Source organism: Neolamprologus brichardi, chromosome 6 (genome assembly GCF_056152115.1).
Source record: "Neolamprologus brichardi isolate AB-2024 chromosome 6, ASM5615211v1, whole genome shotgun sequence".
Lineage (NCBI taxonomy): Eukaryota > Metazoa > Chordata > Actinopteri > Cichliformes > Cichlidae > Neolamprologus > Neolamprologus brichardi.
This window is the reverse complement of record NC_142109.1, coordinates 9,755,089-9,771,829: the sequence shown is the minus strand read 5'-3', so window position 1 is coordinate 9,771,829 and position 16,741 is coordinate 9,755,089. Positions and strand designations below refer to the sequence as shown.

Below are 16,741 nucleotides of genomic sequence, written 5' to 3'. Positions count from 1 at the left end.
CTGGTTGTTTGTTGCAAACTGCCCTCTAGTGGACAATCTATGCAACATCACCACTGGTATCACGATTGTAGGGTGTTTCTCCCCTGTCCTCGTTACTTTTTAATTGTCATTTTCCCAAAATTTAAATGTCAATACAGATTAATCAACAAGTAGCTAATACTGGCTAGTCGGGCTTTAACCTCCAGAGAGTTGAAACTAATCAATAAATTAATAAAGCTGAGTGCCAAAAACTGCAGTTCCTTAAGTGGCCACTTGAGGCTGGCTCCAAAAATGAGCTGTTCCCCAGAGACCAACGACACATCTGAAACAAGCAATTTTACAGGGGAGAATTTTTATGTACGTGACCTGTTAAACTGAATTACACCTTAAAGTTTTGTTATCTGCGTGATGTATGCCTGCACAATCTGAGGATGTTTGCTGCTGTTAGCTAAAACTGTGCCTGCTGTCGACAGCAGCTTCAAAACTGGAGTTGACCATCTTTTCTTTTCAGTCTATGCTTATTTCAGACAAAGAACTGTCCACAAATTGTTATCCATTAAATTTACAGTACTGCACACAGCAAACAGCTACATTTAAAAAGTGCAAATTTTGCTTGTCAACCTGTGCATGATAAACATGCAGGCTGGGTGTGATAGAAGTCAAATGCAGCATCATCAATTTTAAAAGGGTGAGAAGTAGGAATTCCTACTTTTCTAGTACTGAGGGGGAAGCAGTTTCAGTTTGGATTTAAATTAAATCCAGAAAACTTTACAAAACCTCATCAATGTGACAAATCAATGAATCTAAACCAAGTGTTTCAGCTGTAATGCTCAACGTGATCTATATTTCTGAGCTGAGTTCAAGAAATCTATAGAAAAAAAGCGTTATTTCAGTTCACTTTTCTCCAGATTTGTCTGGAATAGAAACTGTTGCCGATACTCTTCAACACAGCTGTGCTCAGTTTCGGCTCAGGTTTCCTGTTCAGGGAGGGATTATGTTTGAAATCTATCAGTCTAAAACATGCACTCACTAGCTGATCCACCACTATCTTATTTGCAATCCCTGCTCTGGGGATATTTTATGTTTCTTCCTATCAAGGCAGGGATATGCATTATAGATAAAATGGGGTACCACAGACACACTATACACAATGTTAAACCTCAGCAAGGCCCAAGTTATCGATGAAGTGTGTGTGTGTGCAGCGTCGCACGCATTCGTGCATTTATAGCCTTTTTACACCTTTGTGAGACTTCAAAGTCCCCTGAACGGTGCAAAGTCTAAACCTACGCTGACGACAGCAGCCACCACTTACTGTCACTCCTCAATCTACAGCCTTGTTTTCCTCGAGCAGGGGAGGTTCGATGTTTATGTCCTGTATCAAACTGCGTGTTATCTGGGTGTGGTGGGAAAACAGAAAAGCCTACAAGTAAACAAACTCCTTGCCTGTGCTTGCTTTGGGTTTGTTTTTCCCCTCACTATCTCCCCTTTTCCTTCGCTCCATTTTCACTGTGGGAGACTCCCCAGCTCCACGCTCATCTCTTTCCACTCCCTTTCTCTCTTCCTCTCATCGGACTCTCCTCTCTCTCCCCCGTCTGCTCGCGGCCCAGCTCGGGCCCAGTTGTGCCTGGGAAAAGCTGATTGCGGTGTCCCCGGAAAACCTCTCCAAGAGGCAAGAAAGTGGAGGCGGAGAGTATCTAACTCAGCACATTTACTCCACAGCAGACATTTTGGTTTCATGCTGTCGAGAATAAGGCTGCTGTTGCTCCATGTTTTGTCCGAAAAGTGAACAGAAAAAGAAAACCAGCACTTTTTTGGTAGCGTTTAACTTCCTTTATCCTCGATTGGGCCCCAAGCACATGCACATAAATCATTTAAAAAAGAGGTGACAAATATAAAGTTAAGTTTGACATCCCTTTCTTCCAGTGTCTAACCACACATTTAATCCCTGAGAAAACATGTGCAGTTTAACAGTATGTCTGAGTTTTTCTACATGATAAAAAAACGCTGTCGTAGTTAATTAAAGAAGTCTATCAGCACGTCTATTCGGCTAAAATTCAGAGAAATAAATAAGTAAAATGACATAAAACCTTCTTTTGGCTCATCGAGGAGACTTTCCTGCAATTATAAAATGGAAAACTTTGTAAATTAGTGTGAAGCTGTAAAAATAATACATTTCTATAGCAGAAAGTAAAAAAAAACAACCCAGGAGCTATTGACATTTACTTGTTTTACTATTAATTGAATGAATTGTATTAATGGCCATAGGGGACTTCTTTCTGTATGAAGCTATATGACTTATAAAATTTTTTGCCCTCCTTCACATTTTCCAAAGCCTTACAGTGGGCCATACTTGAGTCTTTGGCGGGTTTATTCAGTCCCCTGGGCCTTATATTTCACACTCTTGGTCTAAGTAATCTCAAAAACAACTGGGCACTGTAGTACACGTTAGATATGTTGGGAACTAACTGCTTGAATTTGGTGCATTGGTAATAACTGCATGCAGCAGGACAGCGAATCAGGGATTGCCCAATATTAAATAGAAATACAGTGTTCATGGGCTCACTGGTTAAAATGTTTTAGCTCCACTAGCAGCATGGATGAGATCTGCAGTGTTGCTCAATTACAATAGTGCAAACTAGATGATTTCAGACAGTGAATTGCTGGAGAGATGAAAGGAATCAAAAAATAGAGAGGTTAAGTTGTAGATCGGCACGGTAGCTCTGATATGCAGTTCACATTCATTCATGCTTTAATACCAGTAGCAATTGACAGCAAATAGTGTCATATTATGGGTCACTGCTGAATCATCCACTGACATTGAACATCTAGAAAGCCACAAATGCCTATTATTTTTATTTATTATTACTTTTTTTTACCACAGCACTTCACTTTGCAAGACTGGATGTACCTCATCACACCACACACGCCACAGATTGCCACGTAAAATACCTGTAATGCACAATTTTTACACTCCATTTATACTTTGCAGTAAGAAAATGCTGTGATTTTAGTCGCGAGTCTGCAGAAGCTTGTTATCAGAAGCGTCGGCTCTTTGAAGAAGCTCTGGAATGAGCTGACGGCTATTTTTGGTATCAGCTTGTAGCTCCTCACTAAACTCACAGCATTTCCTGTTTACCTGTGACCTCTGGAGTATGATGAGGGTCCTGTGAAGTGAAGCTGATCTGATTTCATCAGGAGAGAAAAACACATTTTCCCCCTTTAAATTTACAACTTTAACCCCTTAACGCCTCGAGCATCATATTTCATACATTCAGTTTTTGTGAATTTTTGACACTTCTGCATCATCAGTGTGATTTTTTTTCCACCCAAAAACCTAAATTAATGAATTTTTAAGTCATACATTGTAAAAAAAAAGGACCAGATGTAGCAAATATGATACAAATTAAAACTCATATATGCAAATTAAAGGATTTTTTTTACTACAAGCGTCGTTCACCCAGTCTCACACACATTCAGCCTCTGTTTCTATACCAAAACATTCACGCACACAGTCATCCTCCGACTGGGTGAAACTCTGGGTATTGAGCCACTAGACAACCCGCTGTACCTCTCGAGCCACAATAATGATGTCAGTGAGACAGAATTTAAACATGGAGGCTGAACTATTATTTTACATCATAACCTACACTTAACTACGCAAGCGTTCCCTTTACACCTGCCGTACACATCTGCTAGAATTGCTTCAAATTCAGTCTGGACCCATGCAGAAAAAAAGGAGAGTTGTGCAGCGCGTTCGCTACACAGCCAGCAGGTGTTTAATGCATTGCTGTTTTTGGTTTCTTTACGGAATTTGCTGACAATCAGAAAAACACTGACTTTCACCAGCTTTACTCCACTTTAAAGCAAATCAAGAGCTGAACCGAAGCACTCAGTCCACTTAGTCCACACAGACTGTACATCATTCACAACACTGGAACAGCAGCGATTTAAATAGCTGTCTTGAGGTGACGAGCAGATTGCGCGTGTTTCAGAGTCAGTGTAGATTGATACGTTTGAAAAAGTCTGCTGATAGAGTGGCAGCAGGCCACGAGCATCAAAAACGCCTCTAAATGCGCGTCCTATGCGCGCTGGCCTTTAGAGAGAACGATGCCTGCAGGCCTGTGTGCGGCTGTAACACACTAACTTTATCACACAGCAGCTCCAGATAAGACAAAGCGGTCTGACCCAGAGCCGTACATCTCAAACACGCACACACAGTTTGTTGAGTGTGAGACAGCGGAGACAGAGACGTAAGCACCTTCTATGTGACTCCAGCTTGTTTTGTCACCGATAAAAGCGTAACAAGGTAAAAGGTCGTCCTCACAGCCCCGAGCAGACAGTAAAGCTGCTGCGTCGCTTTCAATAAAGTCCAAATAAAACTAGCTGTTGCAGCCCATGCACGGAGCACAGACAGCGAGCCCAGCTGGTGATGCCGACGCCGTGAGACATTCCCTCTGTTGACAATATGGTTAGCGATCATTCGTGACATTCTGCTGAACCATTGAGTGTCATTGACAAGCTGTCTGGCCCTTCACAGCATATCTGTAGACGTTTATTGGACAAATGGTTTCTCTAGCCGGTCTGTTTCCCACAAAATGTTCTTTAAAATATAGCAAGTGGCTGTTGAAAGGAGTCTATTTGTTTTTGTTCCTGCGAGACGGGAGAATAAAAGATGAACTTGGAAAAAAAAAGCAAAGGCTGCTCCGCCTAAAGACAGCAGAAAAAAATATCTGCCAGACGTGACTCGTCTTAGGAAGTTTCATATGAAACTTTTGAGCGTTTTCATTTATTTTTTAAAAGCTTATCTGGTTCACTGTTTTGTGAAATTACATAACGTACTGTTATGATGCCTTCTGATGATGATTTTGTGGATGTAAAACCTTAGGAAGAGAGACAAAGATGATGCTAAAAATGTCCTCCATCACTTTCACTGTAATAACTTGCATATCTTCTGTGCACTCGTGGTGACTGGTCGTTGCCTATAAAGAAAACATTTCTTGTGCAACACACTGGTGTTGACCTGTCTGTGTTTAATGTTCTGCATGTTGTTAAAGGATTACTCCAGGATTACTGAACTGGAGACTCGGCTTCGCACCCTTCACTCACCCTTAGCTAGCCAGGCCCCTGTAGCTGGTGCAGCCGAAGATAGCGTAGGCCCCGCTAGCTGTTCCACGGCAGATCCCAAGCAGCTGCGGAAAGAGGGCGGCTGGGTAACGGTGAGGAGGAAGCATAGTCCTAAACAGAAGCCCCAGGTACACCACCAACCCGTTCATGTGTCTAACCGTTTTTCCCCACTCGGTGACACACCCGCTGGGGGTCAAACTCTGGTAATTGGTGGTTCTGTTCTCAGACATGTGAAGCTAGAGACACCGGCAACCATAGTCAATTGTCTTCCAGGGGCCAGAGCAGGCGACATTGAAGGAAATTTAAAACTGCTGGCTAAGGGTAAACGTAAATTCAGTAAAATCATAATTCACGTCGGCAGTAATGACACCCGGTTACGCCAATCGGAGGTCACTAAAATCAATATTGAATCGGTGTGCAACTTTGCCAAAACAATGTCGGACTCTGTAGTTTTCTCTGGTCCCCTCCCCAATCAGACCAGGAGTGACATGTTTAGCCGCATGTTCTCCTTAAATTGCTGGCTGTCTGAGTGGTGTCCCAGAAATGACGTGGGCTTCATAGATAATTGGCAAACCTTCTGGAGGAAACCTGGTCTTGTTAGGAGAGACGGCATCCATCCCACTTTGGATGGAGCAGCTCTCATTTCTAGAAATATGGACAAATTTATTAAACCCCTCAAAACATGACTATCCAGAGTTGGGACCAGGAAGCAGAGTTGCAGTCTTACACGCCTCTCTGCAGCTTCTCTCCTCCTGCTACCCCCCCAAAAACCCATCTCCATAGAGACTGTGTCTGCTTCCAAAAAGACAAAAAACAAACTAAAAACCAGCAACAAACAACTTAAACATAAACATTTACAAAGAAAGAACAATACAGTATCCACACCTGAACCAAAGAGTAAAACAGTGAAATGTGGATTATTAAATATTAGGTCTCTCTCCTCCAAGTCTCTGTTAGTACATGACTTAATAATTGATCAACAAATTGATTTACTCTGCCTTACAGAAACCTGGTTGCAGCAGGATGATTATGTTAGTTTAAATGAATCAACACCCCCGAGTCATTCTAACTACCAGAAATCTCGAAGCACAGGTCGAGGGGGCGGTGTGGCAGCAATTTTTCACACCAGTCTATTAATTAATGAAAGACCAAGACAGACTTTTAATTCATTTGAAAGCCTGATGCTTAACATTGTCCACCCCAGCTGTGAAACTCAGAAACCAGTCTTACTTGTTATCATCTATCGTCCACCTGGGCCTTACACAGAGTTTCTGTCTGATTTCTCAGACTTTATATCTAATTTAGTTCTGAGCTCAGATAAAATAATTATTGTGGGTGATTTTAACATCCATGTTGACGCTAAAAATGACAGCCTCAACATGGCATTTAATCTGTTGTTAGACTCAATTGGTTTCTCTCAAAATGTAAAAGAACCCACCCACCACTTTAATCACACTCTAGATCTTGTTTTAACATATGGCATAGAAACTGAACATTTAACAGTGTTTCCTGAAAACCCTCTCATGTCTGATCATTTCTTGATAACATTTACATTTACAATAATTGATTACGCAGCACTTTGAGCCAACCATCCCTTTAACGTTAACTAGTGATGACTTCATGAACTTCTTCACAAATAAAATTTTTATCATTAGAGAAAAAATTACCAATAATGATCCCACAGATGTAATATTATCTACAGCTACTCTTAGTACCATTGATGTTAAGTTAGACTCTTTTTCTCCAATCGATCTTTCTGAGTTAACTTCAATAATTACTTCCTCCAAACCATCAACGTGTCTTTTAGACCCCATTCCTACAAAACTGCTCAAAGATGTCCTGCCATTGATTAATTCTTCGATCTTATATATGATCAACCTATCTCTAATAATCGGCTATGTACCACAGGCCTTCAAGGTGGCTGCAGTTAAACCTTTACTCAAAAAGCCATCTCTAGACCCAGCAGTCTTAGCTAATTATAGGCCAATCTCCAACCTCCTTTCATATCAAAAATCCTTGAAAGAGTAGTTGTCAAACAGCTAACAGATCATCTGCAGAGGAATGGTTTATTTGAAGAGTTTCAGTCAGGTTTCAGAGTTCATCACAGCACAGAAACAGCTTTAGTGAAGGTTACAAATGATCTTCTTATGGCCTCTGACAGTGGACTCATCTCTGTGCTTGTCCTTCTTGACCTTAGTGCAGCATTCGATACTGTTGACCATAATATCCTATTAGAGCGATTAGAACATGCTGTAGGTATTACAGGTACTGCACTGCAGTGGTTTGTATCATATCTATCTAATAGACTCCAATTTGTGCATGTAAATGGAGAGTCCGCTTCACACACTGAGGTTAATTATGGAGTTCCACAGGGTTCAGTGCTAGGACCAATTCTGTTTACATTATACATGCTTCCCCTAGGCAGCATCATTAGAAGACATAGCATACATTTTCACTGCTATGCAGATGACACCCAGCTCTATCTGTCCATGAAGCCAGATAACACACACCAATTAGTTAAACTGCAGGAATGTCTTAAAGACATAAAGACCTGGATGGCCGCTAACTTTCTGCTTCTTAACTCAGATAAAACTGAGGTCATTGTACTCGGCGCTGAAAAGCTTAGAAATATGGTATCTAACCAGATTCTTACTCTGGATGGCATTACCTTGGCCTCCAGTAACACTGTGAGGAACCTTGGAGTCATTTTTGACCAGGATATGTCCTTCAACGCACATATTAAACAAATATGTAAGACTGCGTTCTTCCATTTGCGCAACATCTCTAAAATTAGAAATATCCTGTCTCCGAGTGACGCTGAAAAACTAGTTCATGCATATATTACTTCCAGGCTGGACTACTGCAATTCATTATTATCAGGATGTCCAAAAAACTCACTGAAAAGCCTTCAGTTAATCCAAAATGCTGCAGCAAGAGTACTGACAGGGACTAGAAAGAGAGAGCATATTTCTCCTGTTTTGGCTTCCCTTCATTGGCTTCCTGTTAAATCCAGAATTGAATTCAAAATCCTGCTCCTCACATACAAGGTCTTAAATAATCAGGCCCCATCTTATCTTAATGACCTTGTAGTACCATATCACCCTATTAGGGCACTTCGCTCCTGCTCTGCAGGCCTACTTGTTGTTCCTAGAGTATTTAAAAGTAGAATGGGAGGGAGAGCCTTCAGTTTTCAGGCCCCTCTTCTGTGGAACCAGCTTCCAGTTTGGATTCGGGAGACAGACACTATCTCTACTTTTAAGATTAGGCTTAAAACTTTCCTTTTTGCTAAAGCATATAGTTAGGGCTGGACCAGGTGACCCTGAATCCTCCCTTAGTTATGCTGCAATAGATGTAGGCTGCCGGGGGATTCCCATGATGCATTGAGTTTTTCCTTTCCAGTCACCTTTCTCACTCACTATGTGTTAATAGACCTCTCTGTATTGAATCATATCTGTTATTAACCTCTGTCTCTCTTCCACAGCATGTCTTTATCCTGTCTTCCTTCTCTCGCCCCAACCGGTCGCAGCAGATGGCCGCCCCTCCCTGAGCCTGGTTCTGCCGGAGGTTTCTTCCTGTTAAAAGGGAGTCTTTCCTTCCCACTGTCGCCAAAGTGCTTGCTCATAGGGGGTCAAATGATTGTTGGGTTTTTCTCTGTATCTATGAAGCGCCTTGAGGCGACTTTTGTTGTGATTTGGCGCTATATAAATAAAATTGAATTGAATTGAATTAAAAGGGAGAAGAACTGCTCTGCTGTCTGTGAGGAGTTTCACGTTTGTGTTTGCTGGATGTAATTCAAGAGAAGAGACCGCACAGAGTGCACTTCAGTGGATCCATTTACAGTCAAGAGGAAAATAATTACATCTTTGCAATGTCTCCAAAACAAAAAAAAATGAAAGCGAGCGAGCGAGAGATAAGGAAGTTATGCAAAAAGACAATAAATACTTTGGCTTCACTCGGTGCAGTACTAAACAGTTAACTGCAGCTTCTTTTTCAGCTGGCAGGTATAAACATTTCTAATGTGATCCGGTTGCTCTCTCGGATGTTTTGAGCACATCAGTGACTATTAGATCAGAGAAAACAGGCAGAGGTAAATCAGTTACCATGCAAATATCTCCTGCTCTCCACAGCATGACTACAGAAGTGGAATACAAGGCTACAGTGTTTTTTTCTTCTTCTTTGCAATATTACTCAGTCAGACCGCTAAGAGCAGAGGAAACGGAAACAGGACAAGAGCATGATTAGTAATGAGTAGCAGTTATTTTGTGTTTGCTGTAAATGTTGTTTGCCATCATATCGAAACTTAAAAATGCAATTCTAAATTTAAATGCGGAGACGCAAATGAAATCATCAGGTCAGCCAGTGACTATACCCAAATCAGAGAATGAACTGAGAGGTGCTTTTTTTGCTGAATGGGAGATTTAACATTTAGTAAGGATTTTATTTAGAAATGTAGTCGTTTACAGATCCTGGGATTTGGTCAGGAAATTTTTTTTTTTAAATTTAAACTCAAACACGAGGAGCTACCTGTGGTTGCAACCCCTCCCAAGAAGGGGCAGATATACCAGATATATCAGGCTAATTACTCAGTGCAGCAGAAAGGCTCGGGAATGCTTCAAAGAACATGAAAAAGAGCTCCGGAGTGACCTTGACAACCAGCTTGACAATTTCGGAGATTTGATTCAGTTCAATTCAATTTTATTTATATAGTGCGAAATCACAACAGCAATCGCATCAAGGTGCTTTATATTGAAAGGTAAAGACAATCAAATGAGCCCGTGAGCAAGCACATGGCGACAGTGGGGAGAAAAAACTCTTTCTTAACAGGAAGAAGGACGAGGCGCAGGGAGGGGCGGCCATGTGCCACGAATGGTTGGACAATGGAGAGCCAGAAATGAATAATAACTAATGATTAAATGCAGAGTGCAGAGAAAAAGGTGAGTGATAAAAACTATATGTTTTATCAGAAAGGAAAGTTTTAGGCCTGATCTTAGTAGTAGAGAGGGTGTCCAAACTGTGAGCTGGTGACAGCTGAAGGCTATGCCTCCCATTCTACTTTTAAATATCCACGAACTACAAATCACACATGAGACGATGATGATCCCCGTCCCAATTATCCCAATGCAACTGAGCATCTACACAATGCAACAGGAAAAATCTGATTCAGGAAGGCCCCGGCAGCCAAAGGATCCACTGCTCACATCCCGCTGCTCAGGACCACAGAGGACGTGTCCATGCTCCAGCAGGTCAGCTGCGTCAACAGTGCAGGGAAATCAACAATATTAGACCCGTGGCTTTGCAGTGGCTGATCGGTGTTTATAGTTTATGGAAAAGTTAAAGCCTGTTAATTAAATGCATTCTCATCCAAGAGAGCTGAAGATGATGAACTGGGCTAAAAAGCAAAAAGGGAAACTAATATATCTGAGCTGGACAATGTAGTGCATTATTACGGCTTTATCGTTTTTGTATTTTATTGCATTGTTATGCAGTATATACACACACTACAAGTTTACAACAAGCTTTAGTAAAACAACAGCCCCTCTTTCCTGCATCCCACACACTTGCTCATTCTCTCTCTCGCGCTCTCTCTTAGCATCTCCCTTACTCTTACAAAATCAATATAAACAATGTGACAATATCAGCCTCAGAAGCCAGCGGCACCTTTTAAAAGAAAGGCACACCATTACAACAACGTTTTAAACATGTCTCCCACCAATTCTGGGGGTTACCGCGGCTTTAACCCGACTAATCATCTTCCCGAGTTGTCTACCAGGAAATTTGTGCTCGAGTTTTGCAGTTAAAAGCAATGATTTCTTTGCCCTCAATATAGCAAAATAACACCGCTCACCAACCCCTTTTTGTCACACCGCCAAGTACGCAAGAATGAACGTTCCCCGTATTGCGTTACATTTAAAACACATTACTGTTACATTCTTTCGATATGAGAGCGGGTTACATCAGTTCACATACAACCAGTTACATCAAAGTAGCTCGTAAATTAGCGGTAGCTGTTTGTGTCACAGCTGTTCCAGTTATTATTTTGAAATATCCTTTTCTTAATCTGACCCTCATGCATCAAGCTGCGATATTGAGGTTTCATTGAAGCCAGATGAAAGCCAAGAGAACACTAATGAAATCAAACCATTAGTGTTGCAATTCCTGGTAATATTTTGTTAAGCGTCGGAGTTCAGGAACTGAAGAGACCAAACTCCAGAGCTGTAGATATTCAAAGAAATGTTCACTTTGGATGTTAGATATCAAAGATACGTCCTCAGAAGTCCTTTAAGCTGCTTCTTTAACAGAAAGCTCAGACGTTATTTTACTTGACATTTTCTTTGGCCAAAGCTTAAAGCCAGTTTATCTGGTTTAAACAACAACAACAAAAAAAACCAGACTACACTGTGTCAGAGATTTCAGTATATTCATATATTTCTTTACATAATACCAATAAATCATGTTAAGTATTATAAGGTGGGAAGTGTACAGAAGAAACTAGAAAATAACACTAATGAAGAACTGGACATTGTAGAGTGCCGTGGGAAAGTATCTGCCCACTTCCAGATTTCTTATTTTTTTCATATTAGTCACACTTCAATGTTTCAGATCACCAAACACATGTTCATTTTAGCCAAAGATAACCCGAGGAAATACAAAATGCTGTTTTTAAAACATGATTTCACTTACTAAGGGAAAAATCTATTCCAACCTATGTGAAAAAGTGATTGCCCCCTAAACTTAATAACTGGTTGCGCCACGCTTGGCAGCAAGAATTGCAAACAAGTGTTTATAATAACTGGAAATGACTTTCAAATCACTGTGGAGGAATTTTAATTTTGTTTGCATAATTGTTTTAATTCAGCAACATTCGAGGGTTTTCGAGCATGAACGGCCTGTTTACGGTCACGCCTCAACATCTCAGTTTGATATAAATCCAGACTTTGACGAGGCCACTCCAAAACCTTCATGTTGTTTTTTCTGAGCCATTCAGAGGTGGACTTGCTGGAGAGGTTTTAGATCATTGTCCTGCTGCATAACCTGAGGTCTCTTGAACTGATGTTCGGCTATTCTTCTTCGGGATTTTCTGGTAAAGAGCAGAATTCGTGTTTCCATCACTTACAGCAAGTCGTCCTGAAGCAGCAAAGCAGCCCCAGACCGTCACACTACCGCCACCATGTTTGACTGTAGCTATGATGATGTTTTTATGACCTCTGTGTTAGTTTTACAGCAGATGTAACAGGACACAAAAGGTTCAGCTTTTGTCTCGTCAGTCCCAATAGAATCGTGAACTCTGACCTTAACTGACACATATGAAGCATGCAGTTCTTTAGACATCCTTATTGGCTCTTGTGTGACCTGATGGATGAGTCTATGCACTCTTACTTCAGTAGGCCAGTGACTCCTGGAAAGGTTCACCACTGCTCCAAATTTTCTCGCTGTAGTCACTGAAGTCCCAAAGCCTCAGACTTTGTAACCCTTTGTGATGGACAGATGTCAGTGACTTTACTTCACTTTGTCCGGCAGATTCTGTTTAAGTGATTTTTTTAAATTCAACAGGTCTGGCAGTTATCAGGCGTGGATGTCAATAATGAAACTCAACTTTCAAAAACTGTGGCTAATCACTGGGGTGGGGGAGGTTACTTTTTCACACAGGGCCAAGTAGGTTTGGGTCGCTACTTTCCTTTCATAATATGAAATCATCATTTAAAAGTCCTGCCAGTGCTACCTGTAACAGGGCAGCCCTTAGCGGCTAGAAACACAGTGAGATGGACCAAGGCAAGTGTAGTGGAACAAAAAGTATTTATTTGCTATACAGCTCTCCTTACAACAATTCACTCGCCGAGCTTCTTCACAGCACAATCAACACTCTAATGACAACCGGCAACCTTTAAATATGTTCAGCTGTCACGGACTAACCCATTCTTCCACTCTCAGGTAAATTCTTAAATCCCAACCTTCCACCACAGTATACAATATATCAATTAGAATAAATAAATACATATCACGTTTTTCATATTAATAAATATTTCACACTTTAATTTTACAAAAACCCAAGCACGAAAAGATTCACCACACTCTCTTTACCAATGGTCTTTCCCAGAAAGATGAGTAATCATATCTTACAAACACTTTTTTGCACCACTTTTATTCCTAGATTTCCCACACACACATTTGCATTAGTTTTCCTTGCTGGTAAACCTTAATCTCAATCAGCATTCTTCTCTCCTGACAGACAACCACCACATTCTTTGATGAGGAGCAGCAGTGCTGGATCTGAAACAAGGCTACCAACTGATTTTAAAATTCCCAATAAATAGTCAATAAATAATTAAACTTATTGTGTGCAAATGTTTTACTGTGCAAATCCATGCTTAAAGTGCAATGCTAAAAAAAAGTGCTTGATAAGGTGATTTTAATAAAGTTGAAGGTGTGCTCTAAAGTGCTATACAGATAATATAATATAAACAAATGTAGTAAGGAGTCCTCTTCCTTACACTACCCCTTATCCTCCCAGTAGACACACCTATGGTATCAATTTCAAAATCCTACATTGTCTTGTTTTCAAGCTATCACACGCACAAGATTTTCAGAAAGTTTACTCTGACCTTACTCTAACCTTGAGGTCAGAAGAAAAGATTTTTAGTAGATGCACCTATAATATCAATTTGAAGCTCCTACGTCGCCTCGTTGAAGAGTTATCGCTCCTAACTTAGGTGCCGACGCTGCCCGCCTGCATTTTGTATCTGCTCAGGTCATCTTTGTCTAATATTAAAATTTGCTTGATGATCTAAAACACATAAGTGTGACAACAATTAACGAATCTGGAAGGGGACAAATACTTTTTACAGCACTGTAAGTATCACTGACATAAACACGAGCATCTTCAGTTCACATTTATAGGCCTCTGATATGTGTAAAGGTTGGAAGCTTCTGCCTTAGACTGCTGAACGAGTAGGTTAAAACATTTTGAACCTTTGCTCTTGTTTTTCTATTGACTGGGTTTACAAAAGACAACAAACACTTTTTGAGTGAAATGCCCTTTTAAATGGTTACAAAGACTTTTTGTCTATATACATTTTTTTTTCTTTAAGTCTATAAAATCCCAAAGAGGGGTATCTGCGCCACACGGGAGATTTCTGCAGCAGCGAAAAGGATCAGGGAAATATTTTGCAATGGTTCAGCTAATCTAAAAAACATCCACATATTTGTGTAAAGGAGGGGAAAAGAGTACAAGTAGGATAACAGTTTGTTTCGCTGGTAATTTGCTTTGGTTTAACTATAACAAACACAATAGCAGCACATGAAAAAGCACTCGAGCAGAAAAGTCAAACTAAATTGCTCAGATGATAATAATGCTGTTAAAAAAGCTGAATATTCGAAACAACGCTTTGATTTAAGTGCTCATTTTCTGCAGCACCTGCACACGAGTACCTTGCCCTCTCTTCTTGCTTTGCACCCTCTCGCCACCTCAGAGTACTGCAGCTTGTTGCCATGAAAAGCACAGACTGACTTTACTGCATCTTGCAGAATTTCTATAGCAATAATCACTTTCATATAATTACAAGGGTTAAACATCATCCAGTTAAAATTACCACTTTTGGATGTCTCAGGTGGTTAGTGATGAAAGTTCGTAGGCGCGTGGGAGGATATTAAAAGGACTGAGAATAATGTCTCTCTAATCTACTCACCAGCTGGAACTCAGAGCGTCTCGTGTAGGCCTCCTGTATGCCGGCGTCCGCCCAGAGCGCGCTCAGCGCCATCACGTACAGCTGGAACTCACTGGGCTCGACCCCCGAAGCGCCTACGCGGCCCTCCCACGACATCACCAGCATGCCCTGCTTCTCATTTTCACAGCTCTGCCAGCTGATACCCAGCTTGTCACGGGCATCCACCAGCACACGCATTCCCTGCAGACACACACAAGAAGAGCAGCCGCCTGTCTTAATGTCGCAGATATTTTTCGTACCACACAGATGGGAGAAAAAAATGAGTCTAGCATTCCTCGTAAACACGGAGTAACTTTAACGCTGAAAATCATGCATTTAAGTCACACTCTAAACGCATGCATGTGTGGCTGCTGGTGGTTTTTTGAGGAGAACCATGTGGTATCTGTGTGGGAGGTCTCTTCCTGAGACTGAATATTCCTCCTTCAGTTCTACTTTTTTCTATTTCTGCCATCTATTCTCTTGAACAGCTACTCCAGATGTCAGATTGAGGTGGGCTGTAACTTTCTGGAAGTGATGATGCAGCATTTACGCCCGCTTCACACAGCAACTATAAATATATACTTCTTTTCTCTCTCTCTCTCTCTCTCTCTCTCCAGCCAATTCTTGGGAACAACTGCGAGCATCACCAAAAATGTAAGTTAGCTATAAAAACCTTTGATTTTTGAATCGGTGAGCTCGCGCCGATCCATTACACCCTCACCGGCTCTTAATAACTCACTGCAAATGTGAAGCGTATTTCACAGCATCTCCAAGTCCAGAGCGGCTGAATTATTAAAGAGTTGTTGCTCATCTGCTCTATGGATCGTTGCAATGACTCTGCTGTGAATAATTTAAGAGTGTCTCAGGGGTCAAAGTACGTGTGCTCTGTGTGTGTCTGTCAGTGACTCATGGCCCATCTGAATCTTTTGCAATAGTCAAATTTATTTGTATTGCTTAATCTCACACTGAAGAGGCTTTTACACACCCACAACAACAACATCTCCTGACCCGGCTCAGCGTCGTCTTTACAAATAACATGTGAAAACCAGGAAGTCAAAGAGAGAGAGCCCCCACCACACCCACGCTTTTGATCATGGCTATAACAAAAAAAAAAGGCAAATGCGAAGAGTGAAAAGAAGGTTTGACTAATGTATCTACAATGTTTGTCTATTTCATGTGCGCGTGTGTGTGCAGTCTGACTTGGCTGCCCTCTGTGACTCAGTGTTGTGGAGTGATTTCAAGTCTGAGCCTGTTCAGACCTTTTGTTCGGAAATGCTGTTTTTGTTTTTAGGAATGAGTGAGATGGATGTGAACCTAAACAAGTGAGGAAATCCCACAGTGGTGCTTAAAACAAAGACACACACATGCTGCATTAATGTGACGAACATGCAGACCCACTACCAGCGTGGACGCAGCGAACTTCCCAAAGCAGAATGACCGCATGAGCTTTGAGTGAGTCACATCCAGACTGTGATGACTGTCTGCGAGACGACACGAGCCTTATCAATTTACTAATCTGCCTCATTTGTATCATAATCCTCCATATTCCTGTCTGCATCTCTTCCTGAGTGCCCGCATGTTTACTCCACTGTCTGCTTCCAAGCCGATCAGCCTGTCACTGTCTGTCTGTAACAAGTCAGTTATGTGCGGCTCAGTTTCAAAGCCTCTGAAGAATTCAGATGACTGACGTTGCTTTGCTTTGGCCGATCTAAGAGGTCAGTACCAGAGGATTGCACACATTCTCCAACGAGAACTAGCTTGTGCGTTATCCAGACGTTCAGATGACGTCAGCTTGTGTGCATTTCTGGTCTGCCGCTCATGGATTACTGTGAATCTCAGCTAGAAAAAGGGGAACAAAGCTAGCGCTAAACACTGGAAGTCAGGTTTGCTTACTGTTATGAGTCTGAACATGTTGGTAATTACACAGAAATGACAGA

General features: G+C 41.3%; 1 protein-coding gene across 1 annotated transcript in view; it reads right to left on the bottom strand.

Moving 5' to 3' along the window:
* Nucleotides 1-16,741, bottom strand: part of gna12a (guanine nucleotide binding protein (G protein) alpha 12a) — a 34,599-nt gene that overhangs the window by 13,459 nt on the left and 4,399 nt on the right. The window contains exon 2 of the mRNA XM_006796153.3: nt 14,787-15,005. Within this exon, the coding sequence (XP_006796216.1) occupies nt 14,787-15,005 (219 nt within the window). The remainder of the gene's footprint in view (nt 1-14,786; nt 15,006-16,741) is intronic.